The 21,743-nt window shown below is 37.3% G+C and overlaps 2 protein-coding genes across 4 annotated transcripts; one reads left to right on the forward strand and one right to left on the reverse strand.

Annotated features, from left to right (window-relative positions):
* Positions 1–2,450: 2,450 nt before the first annotated feature.
* Positions 2,451–11,269, forward strand: LOC116767602 (rhomboid-related protein 2-like). The gene is made up of 7 exons (XM_032657998.2): positions 2,451–2,766; positions 8,520–8,662; positions 8,749–9,123; positions 9,193–9,345; positions 9,622–9,797; positions 9,886–10,064; positions 10,154–11,269. The coding sequence occupies exons 2-7, from the start codon at positions 8,633–8,635 to the stop codon at positions 10,276–10,278; spliced, it is 1,038 nt and encodes a 345-aa protein (XP_032513889.1). The 5' UTR covers positions 2,451–2,766; positions 8,520–8,632; the 3' UTR covers positions 10,279–11,269.
* Positions 11,269–21,546, reverse strand: LOC116767601 (uncharacterized). 3 transcript variants are annotated; one of them, XM_061527453.1, is made up of 11 exons: positions 21,345–21,546; positions 17,954–18,010; positions 15,968–16,174; positions 15,589–15,669; positions 15,258–15,491; positions 14,748–14,954; positions 13,886–14,672; positions 13,391–13,818; positions 13,175–13,288; positions 12,797–12,991; positions 11,269–12,715 (listed from the first exon to the last, which is right to left on the reverse strand). In XM_061527453.1, the coding sequence occupies exons 1-11, from the start codon at positions 21,532–21,534 to the stop codon at positions 11,781–11,783; spliced, it is 3,435 nt and encodes a 1,144-aa protein (XP_061383437.1). In that variant the 5' UTR covers positions 21,535–21,546; the 3' UTR covers positions 11,269–11,780. The 3 variants fall into 3 exon arrangements, with proteins under 3 accessions (XP_061383437.1, XP_061383436.1, XP_061383435.1); XM_061527452.1 differs by having other exon boundaries at positions 15,258–15,482; positions 17,942–18,010; XM_061527451.1 differs by having other exon boundaries at positions 17,942–18,010.
* Between the last annotated feature and the right edge of the window lie 197 nt (positions 21,547–21,743).

The following is a 21,743-nucleotide window of genomic DNA, read 5'->3' on the forward strand; positions in this document are numbered from 1 at the left end:
TTGGAAGCTCCTACGATTCATGTGAATTTTAATAAACTCTGAGACTAGAGATAGTTCAGAGTTAGAGATACTTTTATGAAATATTTCTGAATCGTTTTTATAATCCCTCCCTTGTGTGAGAGTATTGAGACCTTCTTGCTTTGCCGCGTCCACGCAGTGACAGCGACCCTCTCCTGCTACCTGAAGACGATCCTCCTACACAAAGTCACAGTGAGTACACTGAGTTGTAACAAAGGACTCCCGATATTAGTGAGTCAGTCGGTGAGCTGTCTCTTTAATCGTTGTGACGGGCTGGACCTTATTTGGGCTCACAGACGGTCGAGTTAGCGGCACTGTGTCTTAGGATTTATTATTTGATTTGTATAAAGACATAACGTTGAAGACACTGAGTTTTGAAGTCAAACATAAAACAATTTGAATAACTTAGTTATTTTTAGTTGATACATTGATTTACATGTTAATAAATCAAGGATACTGCTGGATGGATTTTCATAAAAGTTATCAGACACGTGGTTCTGGCCCACAAATACATATATGTATTACGATTTAATTCGATATTATATATAAAAGTTTAAAAAAACTACTTTTTTATAATCTCCACGTGTTCAGTGACGCCAGTCATAAGAATCTTTATTTTTAATATTATTGCAAAGTATAAAGATTCTCCTCTTACGTTAGTTCTTTGAAGGCATTAGGTATACTCATCTGTTTGACACAACCTCCAACAAATCATTATTTTCTTAATGTTTATTGAGACGTTTCTAACCAGAGGACTTTTATTGAAAGCCAAGTTTGGATGGAGGTGAGTTGTTTTCCATTAATAACATGCAAGATACTTGCATTTCGCTGACATTTCAAATTACTGGGCGAGAGCCCGACTTCAAAAAATATATAGAGAAATTTTTGGAGTCTTAATGTTCGCAATGAACAGTCACACGGGTCACAGCTCATTGTTATAGACGCTGTGGTTTTAACAACAACAATACGCAGACATGGCCCAACTATTGAACTAAATTGTCTTGAAAAAATGTTCTGAAAATCTATTGTAAAATCAACCTAAGCCCCACTAATACGTACCATGTATAATTTGTAAAATTCTCTCAGATGCTATATTTTTACATCAACACGCAGTCTATAAACAAAACAATTTAATCTATTTGTTTTGCCAGCAGACCAACTCTTAAACAGATATATTAAGTAGAATTCGCAAGGCAACTTAAACTAACAAACGTTCTGATTTTATGTAATCCTAAAAGAACAAACCTGCCTCCATCCAGAGCAATGTGCAAAATAAACTAAGAAATCGTTGGTGGTTGATGACAACAGTAACTCTCACCTGACTGATCGCGATCACGGTTACTGTAATGTAGTCGAAACGTCTCGTACAACGTAGCTCGATGAACGTTTAAAACCAAATACGAATATCCGAGTTTATCTAAATACCTTGAATACTATAACGCGGTATGCCTAAAGTGAATCTGATATTCGTCAGTCAACGGCTGAATGTATTTCGTCCGTGTCCGAGTCTCGTACGGTCCCTGTTGTAACCACACTCCAATATTGAAGTCACGAAAAAAACATTTCAATGAATGGAATACAATACTTATCAAAAAATTGCTGAAAAACGTCTAAAAAATCCCTTTTTATACAAGATTTACCTCCGTACAATGAAAATATAGATTTACAAACATGTGATTAATATAATAATTTACTCTTCTGTGGACTGCAATGACCAATGTAATCGTGCAACTCATTTGCACCTTCGTCGGTCGTCAATCAATCGGTGAGTGGGCAGGTTTTTATATTTTTTATTTATTTTATATTTACCATCTGAGCGTCACTGCTGAATGCTACATGACGTCATTCCTTATCATCTCTGGAATCGTGATAACGTTCATTAACCCCGCCATTGGCCAGTGACCAGGTCACCCGGCACAAGCAGACCGCTTATCGCTTCCTAAGCCCTGATTTACTAAATTTATTACGGTGACATAAAAAATAAATCAGAAAACTAAATTATAATAATGTTGGTCTATATTACTGATGGATGGCGAGCTCGGTTCTGACTGAACACATCCACTAAGTCGGGTTTCTCCAATATTGAGCTTAAGAGAAAATGTTAGAAAATATATTGAATTAAATATAAAATATTGAGTGAGATTAACACATTGTAGAAATTATAAAGCAAAAGTGTATAAAACGCAACGAGAAATGAGCCATGACGTTTGAAACTTTGAACTTTATGACCTGTAGTTATTAATGATACTGAAAACGTGTCTCTGCGTATAACATCCTGCAGCATGTCAGAGGTACATCACCAGGGTCAAGGTCTGTGGGTACTGTCATCTGCATCATGATCCTCGCCATTCTCCTGCTTCATAGTGTCAGCTGTTCATTATCAGCCTGCACTTTCTATGATTGTTATCAGTAACGCCGCGACGCTCGCCGCACTCGCTCGTCCCCGAACACACAGACGTACATATTTTCTACTACACTATATACTGTGGAAGTTGAATAAGATTTTTGTTATCTGATAAATATAACTGACATTGTATATAATAGTGATGTAATAGTGATATTGTGAACTCTGTTATTATCTTCGATATCAAAACTGGCGATACATTATAATAAGTTATTATTCCGGCTCGACGTGTGTCTGTTCGTCTCGTGTCACACACTGTTTACATGAGACTGTGATAACGATCTCTCGGAGTGTTAGCATCAGCCGTTTACTATCACGTTAGAGATAAGTCCGCTCCACGTGAGGTAAGTGCTACACGTACTCTGTTAGTATGTGTTATTCTCCGTGTCTGTTGTTTTAGTTAAAACGGTAGTATTAACATATTATGAAGATAGCTAAGAAGGAAGTTATATTAATACATTTCTATGGAAGTCAAAAAACCGTGAATCATTTGTGGTTTTCTCGTAATACTTACTGTTTGCGATAGAGACTAAATACTATGAGGAATTTATTGTTAAAATATGTTAAACAACTCGCCCGAGACACAGATCCTATTATACAGAAATATAAACATTATTATTATATTGTTTTATGAATATATAAATAACTTATAACAGGAAATATGCATTTGTTACAACTTTCATGATTTATTAGCGAGCTTTCACAGTATCCTTTGTGTCTGTTCGTTCCCAAGGACTTTATTTGTACGACATTTTTGTAGAAAAGTTTTATCGTAACTTAAGAGATAACTCATCGGTCATTACGACTTCCGGGAAGATGTTCAGAACAATAATGTATCAGGAGGAGCTATTCGCAGATTTTACTCACTTTAGATAACTAAATCAATTATTTTTCTATTAATATAAGTTTGATGTCACTTTATATGAAATGTGGTCTAAAGTCGACGCGATGGACATTAACAACCAAGTTCGGCTTCCATTAATGTATGCTGTTACAAGAGTTGATTAACGTAAGAATAAGAATCGTTTAAAATAAATTAGTTACTTGTAGTATATTATAATGAATATTAATCGGGGGCGAGGCAGGTCGAGTCGAGAACCCGATGTCGTTTGTTTGATGCACTGTAACAATATTAACAACTTCACGTGACTCTATCATAACAATATGCCCTGTGTTATATAATAGTGAAAAGTTGTCATAGTACATACATAACAGAGTCGTGAATATTTTTGATATATAGTAATAAATAAACGAACAAAAACCTTACACAACTTGTAGAAGTTAAACTTAAATCTGGACAGCTTAATCACCGAATATTGTAAAGTCTGTACACGATGAGGTGCGAGTACACGCATCCAAGAGCCTGAGTTTTCTATATTATTCTCTTATTCAATATCCAACAATGAATCCTTTAACAAGCCAGTAATACACTAACGAGGGCCCTTCAGACATTCATTAACATCATAGGATTATATCGATAATCTCCCAGTCATGGCGTTTTATGGCTGTGATCCGTCCTTATCTCTCAGCGTGTTTTCATCATTATGATATGAATTAATAGTAACGACTGTGAGTTAATGTCTCGGGAAGTATGTGCGTCTACCCTCCGAGGTGTGTGTATGTGTGTGTAGCTATATCTGCTGCACCTCCCTTGTATTCACGTAAACCTCATTAAGGCACGCAGCCTCTCCTCTCGTCCCTCCAGCCAGCTGTGACGACAGCTCGGATCGATATGAACCTTTTTTAAAATCATTCTCGTCTCGAATCACTTCCCTGGAATTCGTAAAGTCTAAGCTGGCGCTCGAGTGCGCCTCGGTCTGGTTGCTTTACTGTTGTGTTCATTGTCATGACTTTTAGTCAGGTTATTTTTTAATGTAACCTTAAAAACTACCTAATGATGATTATTGTTATGCATAGAAAGTCTTTTACGTGTACAATGTAAAGTGGTCGTGATGACGAGGTAGCCGAGTCCCTCCTCAACCAGCCCGCTTCCCTGGTGCCTCCGCGATCGATAGTTCACTGACTCCAGCCCTTCATTAGAGCCGGTAGTGTTTTTTATTCCGAGGACAATGCGTCTGCTCGCGGACGCGGCTTTTGTTGAAAAATGTTAGTAACAGAAAATAATCAAAACTCGGCTCCCGGCCGCAATGACTACTGACTACCCGCTAGGTATACACTACACACACACCGAGAGACACTAGATTGTCTCATCACGATCATACGCTGAATATGTCTCAACGAGTATCTCATTCGTTCTATACAATTATGTAATTCTATATATTTATATAGACCGGTGAATGATAGCCGAGTTGGATATGTTTTATTTGCGTAAATCTTGAACTGCTTGCTATTAAAGATATAAAATAATATTGCCGCCATAAACCTCGGAGCGGTTCGCGAGGAGCTTTAAGATAAATACGTTACGTGTAACTGTTGGACTGCGTTCGGTCAACATCTCGGAATGTATACATTAAGGTACGTTTAGTGATTTAAAAAACCTTCATCTTGAGTGTGACACGTCAGAGGTGATGATGAAAGGTGTTCTGAGCAAATATTAAGGATGAAAAAATCAACGAAGATATCTGAAATTAATGTTGATGTCTTTAGTACGCTTACAATTAATGGTCAACTACAAAAATATAAAACTGACAGAGAAAGTCCTCTTAAGAACAACAGGACAGAGTTGAAATATTTTGTACGGCAATTACTTTAATGGTTCATGAACACACAAACATCCATCTGCGGCGGTGGGGGGGGGGGTTTGTTGATGACGTCATAGCTCAATAACAATTAGTGCCTGCGACTATTTTAAGGATAATGTTGACGTCCTTCCAAAATTACAATGAACCGTATCGACCACACGCGGTCCGGAATGGGGTCATGTTTAAACATGTAGCGCAAATATGACTCGTAGTGACATGTCGAGGAAAAGATATTGAAATGATTGGGTTTGGAGGTTTGGAGACGAACCAAGAGCATTACTCAGTGAATGATAAGATTCAAGATTCAACAGATTTTATACATTAAAAATACATTTTGTACATATAATACATTGGGTTTGAAATAGTAGAAGAGTGGCTCTAGTGAGTTCAGTTTGTGTGCGACCAACTCGTATGAAGGTAGCGAAGATATATTTTATTTTATAAAAGTATTGATATTTTTGCTAATCACCGATCACAGCCGCGGATGTGAATTAGCTATAGCTATGAAATAGAATTTATTTGACTGTCTAAATAAAAAAAAAAGATGTTAAGTTACAAAAGATTAACAAGTTTCTGGTATTTTTTATTTAAAAGAACCGAATTTTGTTTTCTAATAAAAATAATAATTATGTGTTTGTACTTACCGTATTCTTGACTTTACTAAAAAAAAATCTTTTAATTATACATAGTAGTAATTCTAATACAATAGGAAAACACCCAACAGATTTATGTAAGGTCACGCCATGGAACACGTGACGGTCTGTCTAATAAATAATTATAATGAATTAATAGAGTGATAGTCGGAATGTTTCATAGTCTAGTCTTCTGCTTTAAACACATAAGACTTCCTTAAGATGTTACACATTCTCCTAACAAAGTTCTCATTTGCCATCGTTCCCTGAATCCCTCTCGAACCTGTCGTTTCTCAGGACTCGCTTGTCGCGAGGATCGTTTGGATCGCGTCGTCCCTTGGGTAAGACGTTATCTTAGCAGCTTTTAGGAACATTATACGGTTTTTATGATTGCTCATATCTTCACAAATTCAAAGAATTTTAAATTCATAGTATTTATACAATTATAAGACAAGACGCGTAACAATTATCATAATTACAGATTAGATTAGCTTGCTGTTTTTATACTCGATAATATTAAATAAATACAATAATCTTTATTCCTTACACAAGTTTTATTTAAAGGCGTTTTCAAATTATTCTATTCAACATCGTGAATTTTAAATGTTTTTCATTTAAATAATTTTTTGAAATATTTGTTAGTACATATAAGTACACGTTTATCTCTTTAACATTATTATTGTAAACGCTTGAGAAATATATATATATATATATATAAATAATAATATATATGTGAACATTACGTTTGTAAGGTATTATTGTATTGTGGACATTAATCAGCCGTTAGTTCTAATTGTCGATGACTCACGAACTAGCGAGATACCTTATTTTATTATTATACTACCTGCCTCCCGCGGCTCGTCTCGACCTCGTTGAATGACTCACTCTACAGTCCACACTAAACTCCCAACCTGCCCCGTCCTGCCACACTTATCGTGTTTGATATTATTTTCTGTTTCGCAGTGAACATTTTAAACTTATTTGTTGGCGAGGCCGCGGTATGTTATGTTTGTAGAATTCAAATGTTATCGAAGTGTAATAACTCAATGTTGCAGTTTACATTAAGAGGAGTGACGTTAAGCAGACACGTGGCCGGTGTTACGGATTCAGCTCTATATTCTCTGAACAGTTTATACACAAAGATTAATGTTTACTCGCGTTCAGGCGAACAACGCTATGAAATTCGTTCCCACTCCGTATGTTTAGTTTGAAGTCTTCACTTGCCGTGTCTACATCTTCTTCTAAATCAAGTTTACAATATCATAGCATACATTTGTATTCAGTATGAGACGTCCTAGTTTCTGCGGTGTTAACGGATTAACAAACAATGACCAACAATAAATATTAAAGTCCTGGCTCGCCGCGCGCCGTATCTTTATATCAGACCATTCATCAGTATCGAGGGTCAGCGGCGATGGCAGCCGGCCATCAGATTATAATTATCTACAGAACACTATGTCTGTATGTTCGTTTGCATATTATTGTATATCGCTTCATTTTTGTTAACAATAACTTAGTAAACTATTATATAAATAGGGCAAAAATCACCGACAAATCTTATCATTACAAAATCTGTAACCCAACTCACAAAGTGGGTTTATTTTTTCGAGTGTACTTTAAAGGTTCCTTCTCAAAGCTTCTTGGATTTCCACAATTAAAGAATTGTTAGATATTTCTCAAAGATGATTTTAAATTTTATGTCACTCCTATAATTCCATCGCTTATAACTCTATTTTAGCCTTAATGTTGTTATTAAAAAATATAAAACCTCCTTGTTTACGTTTTATTTTTAATGAGGAGTCTGTTGATTGTCATTATTAATAAGAGTAAATGTCTAGTGTCAAATGGGTTATACAAAAAGCTTCATAGGTAACGTCTCTCGAAACTTTATCAAAATGAAAGAGGGACCTTCGATAATGTTGTGTAGGTTAGTAACGAACACGGAAAAACTCACACACACGTAATAAATAACATAGATAAATATAAAACACAACGACAGAAGTTGAGACTAATGCGACTATAATTAGAAACGAAACAAATAGACAATGAAATACTTCCTTGTAAATATTATGAGGCTGGAAGGATTCTGCGGTCTGAGCGGTTGATTACACACGTATAAGGCACGCGCCAGCCAGCGCCAAGGATGAGATTTGTTTATTAATATTTTTTACATCACTTCTTTTCTCATTACGAGTCGCTTGTCTGTAGCGAGTGCTTGGAAAATGTATAAAGAGATAAATATGTTTTGAAACTCGAGCTCTCAGAATGAGCTGGCTTCATATCAGCCTCCACTAATGAGCGCCCAATTATAAATGAAACAAGCTCCTCCCATACTTGAACTGTTTATTGGTTTGAATGCCTTCCTGGCTGTTACTGAATGGTTCTGTGATCCGTTTCTAAACCCCTTCACTTTAACATATAGTGACAATTATTCTCTATACATTTGATTATTTAAAATGTTTGGTTGTTTCACGTTTAAATAATAAATACCAAAATTGTACAATTCACTGGACTTTGTAATATAGTTTTGAAAATGTAAATACAATCACATGATATGTATATAAAAAATATAATATATTATAATGATAACAACTCTTCTTATAAACTGATGTCCGTCTGTGGGTGCATGTGACAAGATACAAAACCGCAGGGCAATTTATTAAATCAATATCCGAACAAGTTACAGGGATTTCCTAATTATCGGATTCCCATGAAAACATTTTCCTCCTCTAATACTATAAATTTGTAATGTTCTAAACACAGGATAACAATTTATCAGAAGCCGTTGGATGTGAGACATCGCCAGGCTGTTGTGTGATCGATGAGCTCCCGTCAGCGGCGATAGAAGATGACAATAGAGCTTACCATAAGACAGAATGACTCCCGACCTGGAGGAGTGTCCAGAGGTAAAATGATAACATTCACATTCATTTAAAAAAGGATAATAGCTTAATTTATTTATATACAACATAAATATGTTTTATTTGACCAGACGGAGAGACTGAACGGGGACTACCAGGAGGAGACATCCCATCAGGGCCGCAGAGTTCTACCGGACGAGCCGCCCGCTGTGCAGGCCTGGGTCGAGAACGAGGAGCCGGGGCTGGCCTGCGATAGTAGGACCAACAGTCCCGGAGAGAACAGGAGACTCCTGGGAAATAAGCCTCATCACAAATCAACCGCTAAACTCCAAGCTGGTCTCACGTTAGGAGTCTGGGGAGCTCCAAAAAAGCACGCGAAATACCCACGAAGTTTGAAAAATGTAAAGACAAAACATAACACGAAGTCGAAGTTCCAAAAACGAAAGGAAAAATTAATAGAAGCATTAAAGCCGCCCTACTTCATCATCACCATGCTGAGTATTATTGTTAGTATTATTTGTTTAATAACTGATTACTACCAAAGACAAGTTGTTAAGGTTTTGTATTATTCCCAGGTGATGGTACATTTCTGTGGACCAGACAAGTGGCGTGCGACGCTCGAGTGGTCGCCGGGTGGCTGGTGGCGGGAACCCTGGAGACTTCTCACGTACGGCTTCGTCCACGCCGGCCCCGCGCATTTAGCACTTAACGCAATAGTTGCCCTAACGGTGAGTAGAATCCTTTTAGAGTTAAAATAACATATAACAATTTAAACGTTTCTCAACACAATATTTCTATAAATATACACATTTATAACAGTTTCTTAATAAAATCAACGCTGTGATACACAGACCGTACAACGATTTATGCAACATTCGTATTCCTTATGTTTTACAAAATGTATTTCCACGTCTTTAAACATAATTATAACTATAAGGTTTATTTTTATTTGTTATTTTTAAAACATCTTCGTACTATGAATTTAAAATTCTATACATATAAAGGTGGGGTGGCGTCTGGAGCGCGAGCAAGGTTGGTCTCGTGTGGCGCTGGTGTGGGCGGGCGGTGTGGCAGCGGGCGCCTTGGGAGCTGGTGCCTTACAGCCTCACGTCAGGGTGGTGGGTTCTTCGGCCGCCGTCTACGCTCTTCTCACCGCGCACATACCCAATGTCTGTCTGAGGTGGGAGAAATGCAAAGAGATGAAGTTTACTCAATATATTATATTTTACAATAGAAGATTCTTCATAAACAAGGTTTTTTTCTTGTAGGTTCGGTCATATCCCTCTGTGGTGGTTCCGTCCCCTGAGTGTGGTCGTATTGGGCGCCTCGGAGCTGTGCTGGGCGCTGCTGCAGGCTCCGGATCAGAAAGAAAGCAACCATGTAGCGTGGGGAGCCCACGCGCTCGGGGCTGCGGTCGGCGTGCCGCTAGCGTTCATCGCCTTCACAGGTAACGTAAAATACAATAATATGATCATACGACTCTACGACTAAAACGTTAGCCAAAATATAATGCATGAATAATTTTACAAATTACAGGTGAAAATTCGTCACAGACCAAAATCACAGTTTGTCGCGTAGCTTCCTGTATGTTGTTGGCGGCCGGGGTCCTTGCTGCTATTATGCATTACATGTTTTGGGCGGACTTTGATCACTTCACCTGACACTTAATGAGAATGAGGCTGCGGCGCCGACCCTGACCAGTAACTACGAAGAAACAACTTCTGCATCTTTGGACAGGAAGATGACGTCTCGTTTATCCTGCAATAAAATATGTATATGACGATTAGATACGTTGATCAAAGTCAAGGACCATATCTTCCGTCCATTCAACGTCGTAGAGGAGAATAAAAGTGAAAACTTCAAAAGATTGATTGCAGAAAGATTCTATAAAATATAAAGGATCGATTTGGAGTTATTCGGAATTAAATAAATAAGGAAAGAACAAAGAGCAAGTCTTCCATCAGAACGATCTTCCATCGTTACCTAAAATGAAAACTTTATAAGGTTTAGTAATTTAGGTTTAACTTAAAAAAAAAAGCAAACGATTTTAGTATCAATAAGGAAACTATTACAACATAATGTGTGAGGAATTTTAGTAAAATTTCAGTTTTGGTAAAACGATTTTACTCACCTGTTAAATGTCTTATGGGCGTTCTATATCAAAAAATGTTCTAAGTCTGTAATGTAAGTAAGTGGCTACTTTCAATACTGTTGTGAATCTTTATTAAGATACAAGGTGTGTATTACTGAAACGATATTTTTAGCTTGTTAACAGAATTGATTATTCTTACTAGTCAAATATTTTTAATGTAAGAACTACGCTCGGGGACGCGCGTTTCTCGGGTCACAGTCTGTTTGTCGCTGCGGAAGCTTTAAAGTTTTCTAAAGTTTGTTAATATCTTGTGTATATACATTGTACATATCAACTATTGTGTATTCATTTAATTGAGTAAGTTCATGAAGTGAGTTTTTAATGTTGTCATTTTTATAATGCTAGGATTCAATGATTTTAATGTCTTTTGTGTTCTTAGGGTAAGCTTTGCGTTGATGATATTTTTTACCTAATCAAATAAAAGCTACACCAATAACAATATATTATTGGAATTGACTGAAATTGAATTTAACGTATAATTAAAGTCATTTTTGTGAGTATGTATATTTTTTATTTGTCGATTTCCTTCAGCTGGTCGTCATTTGATAATAATGCTTGTTCCTGTTGTCGGCTCTTAACAATCTACATTTACTTGTGTTAATGTAAATTTTAACAAACTGAAGACTTCATCGTCATGGGAGTTCCTTTATTATTAAATTTCTTAAAACAATTCTTATCTTCGAATTCCTAAAATTCTATTATTAAATATATTTTTTCTATACACTAATCTATTGAGGCAAGTCAGTTTGTTATGTGTGGACCTGAATTTTCAACATGAATTCCTTTGATTTATTTCTATGTGAGATCAAAGCTAACGTCTGTAAACTGTTGCTTCTGAATATAAAAGTATTTAATCTCTAAGATATAAAATTAAATATTTGTCTAAATCGATCTTATGCTAACAATCACACTGATCCATTCTCTGTACAGAACTGTTCGCAGTCCGCTTTCTTGTTCTACTTTTCAATTCTGAGTAAGTTCATCTCTGAATAAGTTAAAAAGAAACGGTTCTCAACAACCTAAAGAACGGCATTGAACTCCAACCTCGGTGCATTTACATTCTTGGCACGGCGAAGACAACTCGGCGATGATCCTACCAACCCGGTACATTCGTCCATAGATATTACAGCCGGCTAGTTTCGGTAAACCCAGACCGAACCCGGAGAATAGATTAGAGGTAGGACGCTTTTCTACCGATTGACTTACAAAGCCTTCCTTGCTGTTAATTTCAACGGACTTTGTGATGACCGGCCTCTGAGTGGGTTTGGTAGTGAAAATCTTTTTGGTTGTGGTGTAAGTGACCGGTTTGTAAGTGACAGGTGCCTGTGTGGTGGTCGTCCTGATGGCGCTTGCTTCTCCCAACACCAAATGATCAATTCTATCAACTGTATTGAATCGATGAAGTGATTGTTTCGGAGGAATGTAAGGGAAATGTTGTGTTAGAGGAACAAACGGTGGAATATTTGACTGTTTCCTCGTTGTCGTGGTCGCTGCTGTAGTTGAAACTACTTTTGGTATATGAGTTGTGGTCGGCGGTTTCTTCTTAGGGGCAGAAGTTGTCGTGTCGTACGTTTCACTCAACAAGAGTTTTAAAACACTTCCCAGAGAGAATCCTTCGTCCTCATCATCTTCTTCTTCATAGTCTGAAGGGTGACTGCTACTCGTAGAGAATTTGTTTACTGTTTCCGTTGTTGTAGCATTTAAAGTAATCCCACTTATAACTGATGATTTCGTTGTTTTGTCAAATAAAGTATCTATTAACGTGTGGTTTTCCGTCACATTGTGTATTGTTTTATTGTCATTATTTACGTCCTCATCAACTGTTGGATGTTCTTTTTGGGTGACGTTTATGTTGTTTTTATCTTCAAATATTGTGCTAAATGTTTCGTTAAAACTCTCTTGAAAACCTGGAGTAGATGTATTAGAAACCTTTGGAATATTGTCATCTGAAAAATAGAAAAAAAAAAAACAACTCATATATAGTTGTAAAGAAATTTAAATAAGAAAACTAAATCGATCATATGTACCTTGATCACAAATTAATTTTCCGCAGCATGAGTCAACATTGTTCTTTTTAATCATCAGTCTTTTGCAGCCAGGTGGCGTGTGACATGGTCGCGGAGAGCAGTGAAGTTCTCCCCACATACAGGAGCAGATGGAACATTCAATATTGATTGACTCACCCTCAGGCACCGGTCGACCATCGTCTGATAGGCATTCATCTGAAACACGTTAATGATTACATAATTAATGTTTGGATATTTTTAAATATGTATGACAGTATCCTATTCGGGTCTGTTAAGTGCATATTTTGAGTCCTTTATAGATATTTAGTGCTCTTATATGTCTTAGGTAACATTAATATATTTGTAAATCGAAAATAATTCACCCATACAATACGATACCTTTCGTATTCAATGGCATGGACGTTGTTAAGTGAGGTATGATTGCAGATGAGGTACTTTGATATGGCGTGTAGTAGTCATCAATGAGCACCGGGTCTTTGGGAACGAAACCTCCTACGATCATAAAATATAATAAAGTGAATGGAAGTAAACAAAAAATAGTAATCTATGATTTAGATATATTAGATTATATTCATAAAGCAACGCTCTACTGACCTTCTGTTTCTACAGGAGGTGAAAATAAATTTACATCTGGGGACTTCATATCAAATTTTGATGTTAGACTCGGTTCGCTGACGATGCTGGAACTTATTTTGCTGGGATTCCCGAAAGATGCAGATACTGTGTACTCGTGGACGTCTGAGCCTACGTCATCAGATAATCTCGGATAAGCGATATTGACATCATCTTCATCCTGTACTATGCCCGGATATTGAGGTTCATTTTTTGCAGGAGCAAACATTGAATAATGCGTTAAATTGTAAACGTCCTCTCTGTGCGTTTCATAAACTGTCTCTTTCGAGTCTTTAGACGGATAGTAAACTGGAAATTTGTCATCTTTCGTTAAAGGTGGATAGTTGGACATTTCTTTAGGTGACATATCACTATCAACGACCGCGTCAGCAGCTACAAATGGAATGATCCTGAAATAATATGTTTTATTGTACAATTATAGTTAAATTCTATAAAAGAAATATAAAATTTACTTACTTCAAATTAGGTAACGACGGCGGCAGCGTAGGTTCCGTATAATCGTAATCATACTCGTTTTTCTTTGTTTTAGAAATATTAACAGCTCCGATTAAGGCTGGGAGGATCGTTTTAGGGAGAGCTGTCGACGATACGGTCGATAGTGTTGTACGAGTGCTGTTAGTATGAAGAGAAGAAGTTACATTTACTGTAAAGGTTTCGTTTTCGTCAAAGTTAGCATCGTGGTTCCCCTCCGTAATAATATCACTTGGGGGGAATGTGTGGTCCAAGTTCTCTATTTGATCTATGAGTGGTATGCGAGGCTGCACATCGTTGTGTATCCAGATCGTGTCATTCGTGTTAGTAACATTTAGGAACAAAGACGTTGACGATAGTTCCGCGGTACAGTTGATGGTGCCATTTATTATAACTCTCACTGATCCTTCGGGTTGTTCTGTCATTAATTCTTCTGTCGCCTCAGTAGTGGGTTCGGGAGTGGTAGTTGACGTAATGTCATTATTATTTTGGGTGGTCTCCACTCCCATCACTCTGGTTGTATCAACTCTTTCTGATGCCACTGTGTCATTACTCAAATTTTCATCTATTTTTCTTTTTACTTTTACAGTACTTTTAATAGGTTCTTCTTTAGTAACCGTCACAGCAGCGGTACTTTTTTCGCTTACAGACTCCATTGCTCTGAGAGTGGTCTCTCTCTTAGCTGATTTTGAAGTATGAAACGATCGAATTTCCTCTTTCAAAGGTAAAAGTACATTTTGTCGGACTTGACTCAAATTTTTTAACGTTGTTCCTAAAACATTAAAATGCAAACATTACGATATAAAAACCAAAATATTTTTTATATAAGGACTGTATTATTGCCTACCATTTCTGTTATGATCGCACATGTATTGATGGGCACAACATTGTCCAGGTTGGACCAGGGGTTTACAGCCGTGTAACATCGGAGCACATGACAGATGCTGACAACGGATGGAACCATGAAGACAAAAGCATTGGACACAATCTGAGCTTTCAGATTCCTTGACTCGGCCGCCTTCCTGAATCCATTTACCAGTAGGGGTTAAACAATCTGTAAAGAAATATAATATCTGTGTCGTGTATTGTGAATTAATGTATTTTTTTTTTTCTTTAATTAAGAGCAATTGATATTTTATTTGAATTTAAAATTATTAAAAAAAACGGTCTTCAATATAAACGAAACAATAAAAAAGTTAGTTTTTAAGGTCCATAGGTAATTTTGATTATATCCATATAACATACAATGATTTCAAAGACTAAATAATGATTTTATTATCTGTCACGGTTTTAATATAATAATATCACATGATATAGATTGGTGACATGATCGTTATTATGATCTAAGCTGCAGTACCATGAGAATCAGTTTCAATGGGAGGCTTATTATCTCCATGTAGACAATAATATCGTTGTGGACAGCAGGCTCCTGAGGAAGGGCGGGCCGAGCAGCCGGGGGGCGGCGGCAGGCAGCGGGGTCTCACGCAGCGTCTCCTGCCGCCCAAACAGAAGCACTGCTCGCAGGCCAGGCTGGAGGTCATCGCAGACCCCGCCGCGTACACCGTGCCTCCTTCCACGCAGGCTGGATACACTCACGAGGTAATTTATGTCAGAATTATTTTGTAAACTGGATATAATAATAATGACCATCAGTGACAGTGATTAATGTAATTGTCTTATTTACTTACCATGACCGATGGAAGACGGCATATCAATATATGAATTCTCAGATCTTGTTGATGCTGCATCATCCAAGTAAGTTATTCTATCTGGAAATAGACGAATTGAACTACATGTCGGATTCAAAATTATATGTATTTCATATGATTAATAATATATTTTTTAACTTTTGTGAGGAATACATAACACAATAATTTATGTGTCTCACTATTTCATTATTTAAATGTATTTCATAACACGTAATATGAGTGTTTGAAAAACAAATTTTCATATGAAAATTGGTTTTAAATTACGAGTATTTCACATTGAAACAAAACCGATGTGGACTCTAAAAATGTTCAGTGGTCGTGTGTATAGGATCTTGTTATATGTCAATAAGAGACAGACTTGGACAGTGGAGTTCAGGACAGCACTCTCCTCGTCGGTGAACCACGGAGCACTGTACTGGAGGTTCTGGCGGGGTAGCACAGGAGCGCCGGCGACAGGAGAGAGCGCCCCGAGCACACGCACAGGACAAGCAGGCTTCACGGGTCCTCACCGCCGCCCCCGCCACGAACCAGGAGCCTTCGTAGTAACAACCAGACTCTGTCTCCGCTGAAACAATTCAACATTATTGTATTATTTTTAACTATCTGAACATTGTTCTACTTTACTTCGGATAAAAATGTTAATTGTGGTATATTAATGTCGCTTATCATTTTAAAAGACTACAATTTCGTAGAATCTTACAACTCGTACCCGTTCTATATTATACTTGTCCCGTCAATATTGTGAGATCATAAAAGCGATCTTTAATCTTCCGTAACTGTTCGTCATAAGAGTACAGTAAATACAGAAGCTCAAATGACCTCTCATAATTAACTACTCCCATTTGATATAAACAATGTGAATTATATAGTTAAAGTATTCCTGTCTTTCTGTTAAGCAGTCTTTATGTATCACAGGACCGTAAGACGTCTCCGTCTAAAGTTCCTCGGAGAAGACAGTTGGTATAGATTCGTTCCCAACAACCGACGTCCTCTTAGCGAAAATGGGAACCAGAGGTTCCAGTAGTACCCCAGAGAGAGAATTGCGATTACTATTGGCAATTTTGACTTTTAAATCTGGCTGTGGCCTAATTATAAATGATTTATTTTTTAAAACAATACGGAACAAAACCTACAAGAGCCGCTGAATACGTAATACACACAAATTATAAAGATACGTACATATGTGAAATACAGAGTTTGTGACGTACACTGACTTGGTAAATTAATTCCAGTTTGTTTGATTATGTTCTGACAATAACATGACAAAACTAAGATTTTCGCGAGTACTCACTTTAATGAAGCTAAGGTTTTCGGATATACTACGCGTTTTTCGGTTCCTTCTCATCGCCAGAGATCAAAGGCAGAGATGAAAGTGGTATTTGACCGAAATATCTGGATTATGTCGTTCATCAATCAATATCAATCATCAATCATCAATACATATTATAAAACAAAGTCCCTCGCCGCGTCTGTCTGTCTATCTGTTCGCGATAAACGGAAAAACTATTGCATCGATTATCAAACAGATATCACCACTTGATAGCGTGATTCTCGAAGAAGGGGTTAGTACACTAATATTATTATATATAATATGTAAAATTTTTGTATTTTTTGTATGTACATTAACGATATTTGGTGAACATGTCGGGAAAACATGAGCCGTCTCAAAGCTTTTAAACAAAACGCTGCCTAATGTCCTCGAGATATAACAAAATAATTTATGGTGGAATTGGGTATCTTATATAGGTCTACAGAAAGATGCAGTGGCATATGTACCATACTTTAAGGATAACATACTATATCCATTTTACAACTCTTAAAAATTTTCATTCTTAAAGCGTTTATTGGAAAGCTAAGAACATAAATCGGTATTAAGTCTTTTCAAAATAAATTACTTCGTTTTCAAGCCTACATCAGTATCTGTAAATTAATTTTTAAATCCTTTAAATCGGGCGTACGATTTGAAAATTATCATAATGTATGTTTAATAATTCTCAAAATTAAATAGACTATTTTATATTTTTTGTAAAGAGTCGGTGGCGAAGCCGGGGCTAATACCTAATAAAATAAAAAAAAATCCTTGTATATCCGAAAACCTTAGTATTACTTAGTACTAGAAACAGTACGAAATTATAATTCAGATAAACTGTAATCTATGACAGAGAATGTGTATTAAAACTTACCGTTATGATAAAAATGAGAATCTGCAAACAGAAACTAAAGTAAAGGACTTTAAATTAAGGACAGTAGGGATCCATCGGAATTGAGGGTAACGTTACACGACTGACGAACTCCTCAGGATATTGAGAGAGAATTAATTACGGTATATTACCTAACGACTTACCCGACGCTCTCACACTTCTGGTATCATAATGGGATCGCTCGATGTCTCCAAAACCAACTACAACAAAAGACACCGTAAGAATAATAATGAAGCTTTCATTGAGATGGTCAAATCTATTGTATCGACAACCCCACTTGAGTGATAAGCGCTCCACAATTCATGTAATAAATAAATAGAGTATAAAATGTAAAAATTTTTATTTCAGTAGAACTAATGGGTGATCTATTCCATCAAAGATTTTTAAATATTGACCCAACCACTTCATTAAACTTTACTTGAATATTAAATCACAGTACAAAATTAAATAACATAATGATGTAAGGAGGAATGGAGACACCTCACCTCATCTCGTGAGGTGAGGTGGTGAGCGGGGCGAGCGTGGGAACTGAGACCGGGCACAGGAACGAGTAGCACAGTTATAGTACGGAGTAACGAGCCGCCTTAAGACTTATATAATAAGGTTCATATTGGAAACACCTAAGACTGAACGTAACAGTACAGCACCCTGACGACGACCCATTCACGAAACACAGGACACGAGTCTACCATTACCGAGACCAGGTTCGCCGGAGACTGGCGGCCTCGCGACACACCGAGCACAACAACCGACTGAAAGAAACAAAGACGAGGACTGGAACATGTCTCACCGATTATGTGAATATCAATAACAGATGTAACAGAAGTATAGCACAACGTATATACTACACGGCGAACACGACTCTACGCTGGAGTGACTAAACCAACAGACTCAATAAATGTGTCGCGACACAGAACTCCGTGCTCTATTGATATTGATAAAGAAATGTTATGAAGTAATATGAAATGTACAAACATTTATTATATCTGTTCAGTTACTTCATCTTGGTAACAGGTGTTGTTCAACGTCTGTTCTGTCAAATTTCTACTCCTAAATACAAAGCTGAAACTATCTATGGAATCTCGTATTAATAGATAATGTTTCCATAATTTTTATTAAGGTGAGAGGTGATTGGATTTTACGGATATCTCTGCGGCAGCTTTTTCGTGATGTGCACCTAGAGGCCATAAACATTGTATTTATATAAATCATAACAACTAAATGATTTAAAGGTTACGCTTCAAAATTTTCCCAAGTGTTAATTTTTACAGACGAAATAAAATAATTAATTTGTATTTTAATGTATGCTAATTATAACGAAACAATGGGCTCCCAGGATCGGAGCGAGGAGTGAGGAGTGGTGGCCGAGCGGACTGACTTCCGCTCGAGACAGTCAGAGCAGCCCCATGGGAACACGGCATTGTGTCGACTTAACGGAGAATAACTGTTCTTAGAAAAAATAAAAGCGAACAGATATCATGTTTGTAAGTCACAAGCGACACACCGACCGCGGTTCACTCAAAGATCACGAGAGAACAACTAATAACGAAGTGATTGGTTAAGTTACTGGACGAACATGGGTACGGAAGCAATCATATTAAATAGATTCCTGCTTTGAAAAACTCAACTTGATTTAAGACAAAAACTATAAATATACATTATGTTTGTTCTTCAAAATAAAGAATTCGGAGTACGGAATAGTAAAACATATGAGTTGAACAACAACTTGAATAACTTCTATACTATATTGAACTAAGGTTATTTATCAAATACACTAAAAGCCTAAATTTATGTCCAAAAATAGAAAAGAACACAGACTTAAAACAAGGACGTTAAAACACACCGTCTGTGTAGTCATGTTCGGTTACTCACAAAAGATTTATCCGTCTGAACGTGCGTTTAACATTCAATGTTTTTTGTGAGTTTAATATTTTATTAGAATTATTTTTAACGTTTATTGAATAAGTAAAAAAGTCCGACGATACGAACTGACGAGCTGCAGAGAGCTCGCGACTTCTGTGAACTCTGACAACATGAACGATTTCGTATTTTTAATTCTTATTAATTTAATATTCAAATTTAAAGAAGCGGGTGACCGGTCTCTCTGTTACGACGAGTGTAGTTTCCATTCAGCTCACAATATAATTTTCCATCGAGTGTATCTACATCTTCATAGGTCATTATAACGAAGCAGAGATCTATTAGGAGTTTTTTTCGGAGGACAAATATTAGTATAAGAAGTCGCGTGAGCGAGCGACGGAGGCTGGAGCTGTGCTCCTATCACGTCCTCATAAGATTTATATTGTGTTGTCTCGGCGAGGGCCGCGGCGGTCAACGCATTTGCATATATTAATGTGTTGCGAGCAGGAGGCGGCCGACCGGCCTCAGAGCTCCGTGGGAGGGAGCCACAACTGTTTTATAGTTAATGATAAACTGTTATCTGTTTTATGAACTAGTGCCATCACCGGGCGACACACGGAATTCAATCGCTACAAAAATAACAAACTCCAACACGCACATTCTTTTAGATCTATAGACGTTTAGTTCAACCTATAATTACTATTTTAAATGTCTGTTTCTGTTTACTGAACGTCCGTTGCGTACAATACGTATATAATTAATGCTCAACCGTGGCTATTGATTTATCTATCTTATGATTTTTCTTTTATTTCTAACTGCCATCCGTTTGTTATTTCTGCATCACCACCCTTACTTTTATCATAAATAATATGAACGTTGAATGAGAATCACCAAGTTTTACAATATCAATATAAAAATAATAGTAATACCAGCCAGTCTCTCTTATGGAAACATTATATAGAAAATGATGCTAAGTTATTGCACTGGGTTTGTCGAACTGTATGTGTGTAAGACATGTCATTGTTAGAGGATCGGGGCCTCGTCACAATACAGCCTGAACCAGTGACACACATCAGACTCGCTCAATGAAACACTGCTGATGGACACTTCACACTAATACTTGGAATGAGAACAACGGAGACCTCCGAGAGACACAATAATATGTTAGAAATACTAATATAACAAGCAATATATATACATCGACTACACCTTTCCGTATAGTACTATATTTAATTTACTAGTGGGAGGACTCAAGTTTGAATAAAATAAACAAAGACAGTGGAGCGCGCGTTGAACTCGGACGTTGAGATACGAACCGCGCGCTAAACTTCGCAAACATAGTGTTAAAGAGATATCTACAGCGAGACAACATACATACATATTGTATATACATATAATATGTGTTGAGATTTAGCTTATTACGTCCGAAGGCTGTTATTCTCGTCCGGGAGCACACATCGAGCCAGACGTCCTTTCGCGTTTTGTTTTGTAAAAAATATACCTGCGAGATGTTTCGCGGTCTCAGCTCCTGATACTCACTCGGGGGTTCGTTCGCAACTTCTTTAGAATAAAATGTTCTCGAATAAACAATGAGTTATATTAACGATATTTATATGATATGGGAGCGCTTATCCTCAGAGTGTAAGTGGGGTCGTCGACCGGCCGGTTCGCGACCTGAAGCGTGCGCGCAGAGCAGCAACGCGAGAGACAACATGACACACGGGCGACCCGCGCGCCGCCGAGCACTGGACTGACCACTGACGACCGACGACCTAGCGCCGGCCACGGACCACGGACCACGGCGCCCAGCAGCACGCCCTGCCAGACCACAGATCACACACAACCACCCTCCAATACTCATCATAACCCGGAGCTTCGCCCGGAGCTTCCTCTGTTAATTGATCCTGAACATTGTGTTGTTACTTCATTGTTTTCTGTTCATAACATAACATCATATTTTTAATTATTTTAAACCGTTGTATTTTATTGTAAAAGACAAACGTATTTCTCGATCAACCTGTATAAAGTATACATCAGTCGGTTACTTTGAACTCGAACTAATCAATTGATTGC

This window comes from Danaus plexippus (genome assembly GCF_018135715.1).
Source record: "Danaus plexippus chromosome 9 unlocalized genomic scaffold, MEX_DaPlex mxdp_26, whole genome shotgun sequence".
Lineage (NCBI taxonomy): Eukaryota > Metazoa > Arthropoda > Insecta > Lepidoptera > Nymphalidae > Danaus > Danaus plexippus.